We start from the raw sequence: 3,724 nt of genomic DNA, 5'->3' as shown, positions 1-3,724 counted from the left end.
CCCCCGGATGCGCCCCAGCGCTTGGCGTGGTGGTTGGCTGCGCAGGACTCTGATCTGGGGGAGCCGGGTTCGATTCCCCACTCCTCCTCCACTCGCACCTGGCTGGAGGACCCTGGGCAAGCCCTAGTCCTGACCAGAGCGGTCCTTGAAAAAGAGCCGTTTCTGTCAGAGCTCTCTCAGCCCCTCACCTACCTCCCAGGGATTCTGTTGTGGGGAGGGGAAGGGAAAGGAGTTTGTGAGCCCCTCTGAGACACCTTCAGGTAGTGAAGGGCCATGGGAATATAAATCCAGTCTCCTCCTCCTCCTCCTCCTCCTCCAGTTTGGTGTAGTGGTTAGGAGTGTTGACTGTAATCTGGGGGGACCGGGTTTGATTCCCCACTCCTCCACTTGCACCTGCTGGGTGACCTTGGACAAGCCCTAGTCCTGTCAGAGCTGTTCTCTCAGCGGCAGTCCTCAAAAAGAGCTCTCTCAGCCCCGCCTACTTCACAGGCAATGCTCCCTCTAAGCTGTGGAGTCTTGTGAGCAAAAATTCTCCTTTGTGAGCAACTGGCATTAAAGTCGTGAGCGAGCCATTTGGCTACTGCATAAACTAGGTAGTTTGCTCTGGAGCCATCCCTTCCTGGATTAAGACACAAATGTGTGAGCCGGAGGCTAAAAAACGGTGAGCTGGCTCACACTAACTCAGCTTAGAGGGAACACTGCTCACAGGGTGTCTGTTGTGGGGAGGGGGAGGGAAAGGAGACTGTAAGCCACTCGGAGACACCTTTGGGTAGTGAAGGGCCAGAGGGTATAAGTCCAATCTCTTCTCTTCTTCTTCTTCTACATGTTTTCCTGAGGGGCGATTCAGTGGGTGGGTTGCTCCTGTGTTTGAGGATCAGGAAGGTCCCCCACCCCCAGCCCATATGTGTGTTTACTGGTCTCCTGTAGTATGTGATATGAGTCCTTTTGCCTTGCTGCATTGTAAGTAGAATGGGGGTTTCACGGGTGCAGCGCGTGCAGCCGTCCCCTGCGGCGAGGCTCCTGCCAGGAAATACAATTCCCCCGCCGGGATTTGGTAAGCCTAATTTCAACCTGGGTCTCTGAGATCCTGGTCTGGCACTCTAACCACTATGCTGTTCTTCTGTGCTAGCTATGTTCTGTCTGAGGCAAGGGAAGCTGAGACCGCTGAGTGGGCTTCTTCTGCATGAAATGTTAAATGAATCCTTTTTTTCATTCTCTTTTTAAGGGGGAAAGCAAGGATTTGCTCTTCATTCTGACGGCAAAGTATAATGCTTGCATTCTTGAGTACAAACAAAGTGGGGAGAGCATTGATATCATTACCCGAGCCCATGGGAATGTGCAGGTAAGAAAGGGGGGAACTGGATAGTTTGGTAGAGCATGCTGTAGAGTAACAATGTTGTTTCCTATTTTTGTGCTATTCTGAATAGATTTTCTGTTGTCAAAGTTTAAAAGAGCTAGTGATAGAGACTGAAATTAATAAACAGCACGGCTCTAGTAACAATGTTTACATCTACTATGTTTTATGACTATGCTTGGTTAGCTAGGGGGCTGCAGTGGCTCAAATGGTTAAGACGCTGAACTGCAGGCTGGAAGGTCAGTAGTTCGGCAGTTCGAGACCCGAGTGCTGCATGACGGAGTGAGCTCCCGTCTCTGGTTCCAGCTCCTACCAACCTAGCAGTTCAAAAGCAAGAAACTGCAAGTAGATAAACAGGGACCGCTTTGGTGGGAAGGTAACAGCATTCCTTGCGCCTCAGCGTCTAGTCATGCTGGCCACATGACAATGGAAACATCTTTGGACAGCGCTGGCTCTTCAGCTTGGAAACAGAGATGAGCACCGCTTTCGAGCAAGGGAAACCTTTACCTTTACCTTGGTTAGCTAAGGTGGCTGGGTGTTTTCTGCATGTAAACCTTTTAAGGATTTTTTTGCCTGAGTTTGAGCCTTTGTCTCCAGATACGTGTGCATTGCTTATTTATTTGATTTATGTGTTGCCCTTTGTCTGAGGTGCTCAGATTGCCATCCATGGTGCTGCTCCCTCCTTCTTCATTCTCACAGTCCTGTGAGAGAGTTTTGCCTAAGAGACAGCATGTAGGATGAGGTGCCCTGTGAACCACATATTTGCATAACAGATGTTTTCCTTTTTGTGACTGATGAGTGGCTTCGTGGTTCTGATTGTGCAGATCACCACATTGTATCCTGTTCATGAGGGTTTGTGCCCCTTGTGACCTTTTATGCCCCGCTGAAGGTGGATTGCATGTGCTGTTTAAGGATGAACATGCATTCGCGGTCCAATTCAAATGACTGGTATGAAGCTGAACTGTATAACTGATTGCTGTCGTATGGGAAGCAGCAAGCTGGTGTTTGTTTTTGGGATGTGTATGTATGCAGGCGAGGGGGGTTGAGTGAGGCCTGAAGGCCTGCTTGTAGAAAGTGAAAAGAAATGTACTTGGGAAACATTTTCTGTCTTAAAAGAATGCTTTGTGTAGTACAGTTAACACTATCAACACAGGAAGACCAAGCACCAGCTCTTCCCCCCCTTTTTAAGTCCTTGGTTTGTATACTACCCATGTATATGCTTAGTTTATAATAATACCCATTCAGCAAGCACAGCTCATGAGCCCACTAAAAATACTGGGGTTTCTAAGGCATAATTGCCTATGGCCTGAAAACACAGAGGAAGGCAACTTCTTATATGTGGAAAGCATCCTTTATAAATGGTGCCCCTGCTGATTTGAGATGCTGAGTCTGTGTCTTATCAAAGCAATCGTGTGCTGTACCTTGTATAATCAAAGCCCTTTTAATAGCGTTTGTTTAATAGTGATTAATTTGAGCAGTTTCTGTTTGCCCTCAAAAGTGGGCAGAAGAGGAGAGTAAATTCCTTTGCAGTTTTAAAAAAAATGTAATAGTTTTTGGACAACAGCTACTATTATACTGGTTCTTCCTGAGAGCATTTTTTTTCTGCTATTTGTAGGATCGTATTGGTCGCCCATCAGAAACAGGTATAATTGGCATAATTGACCCGGAATGCAGGATGATTGGATTGCGACTTTATGATGGCCTTTTCAAGGTTATCCCTCTGGAGCGGGAAAATAAGGAATTAAAGGCATTTAACATCCGGCTGGAAGAGCTGCAGGTCATCGATGTCAAGTTCCTGTATGGGTGCCAGGCCCCAACCATCTGCTTTGTTTACCAGGTACCCATGTTGGAAAAGAAACTGATGGGTACAGACGGTGGTGCTGATTAGTCTTATTGAATGTTGTTTGAATCAATGAGACCTTTGTGCTTTGAGTGACTGTTTCTGAGCTGTTCCCAAGGTGTCTGCATTGCTTAAAACACTGTCATAGGCAGCAAGCATCCCTTGTCATTCTTGTGTTGTTGAGATTATAGCGTATCATAGGCTCTTCTCCAATCTGAAATGCTTAGCTTGTGCAACAATGCTGCTTTAAAGATTTTTGACCATGATATATTCTTTCTGTGTGGACTTGATTGTTGCTGAGATACTTCATATTAGTTTAGACAAGGGGGGACCCGCGATACTCGCGGGGGCCAGTCTCTCTCTTTCCCCGTTCGCTCCCTTCCCCCGCACGCAAGCCCGGTAGGTCGCAGAGCGTCTCCTGCACACGCGCAGGAGACCCTCTTGCACTTTCGGGGGGATTTAAACATCCCCCCGAGATTTTTTTCAACTTTTTTTATTTTTGTGCACACGTGGGGACTGGCCCACGTGTG

General features: G+C 47.5%; 1 protein-coding gene across 1 annotated transcript in view; it reads left to right on the top strand.

Annotated features, from left to right (window-relative positions):
• The window catches only part of DDB1 (damage-specific DNA binding protein 1), a 35,450-nt gene that overhangs the window by 2,612 nt on the left and 29,114 nt on the right, over nucleotides 1-3,724 (top strand). Inside the window, exons 2-3 of the mRNA XM_015423048.1 lie at nucleotides 1,226-1,342; nucleotides 2,970-3,191. Of these exons, the coding sequence (XP_015278534.1) occupies nucleotides 1,226-1,342; nucleotides 2,970-3,191 (339 nt within the window). The remainder of the gene's footprint in view (nucleotides 1-1,225; nucleotides 1,343-2,969; nucleotides 3,192-3,724) is intronic.

The sequence above is a fragment of the Gekko japonicus genome, unplaced genomic scaffold (assembly GCF_001447785.1).
Source record: "Gekko japonicus isolate JY-2015 unplaced genomic scaffold, Gekko_japonicus_V1.1 scaffold253, whole genome shotgun sequence".
Lineage (NCBI taxonomy): Eukaryota > Metazoa > Chordata > Lepidosauria > Squamata > Gekkonidae > Gekko > Gekko japonicus.
This window is presented reverse-complemented; position numbering and strand designations above follow the sequence as displayed.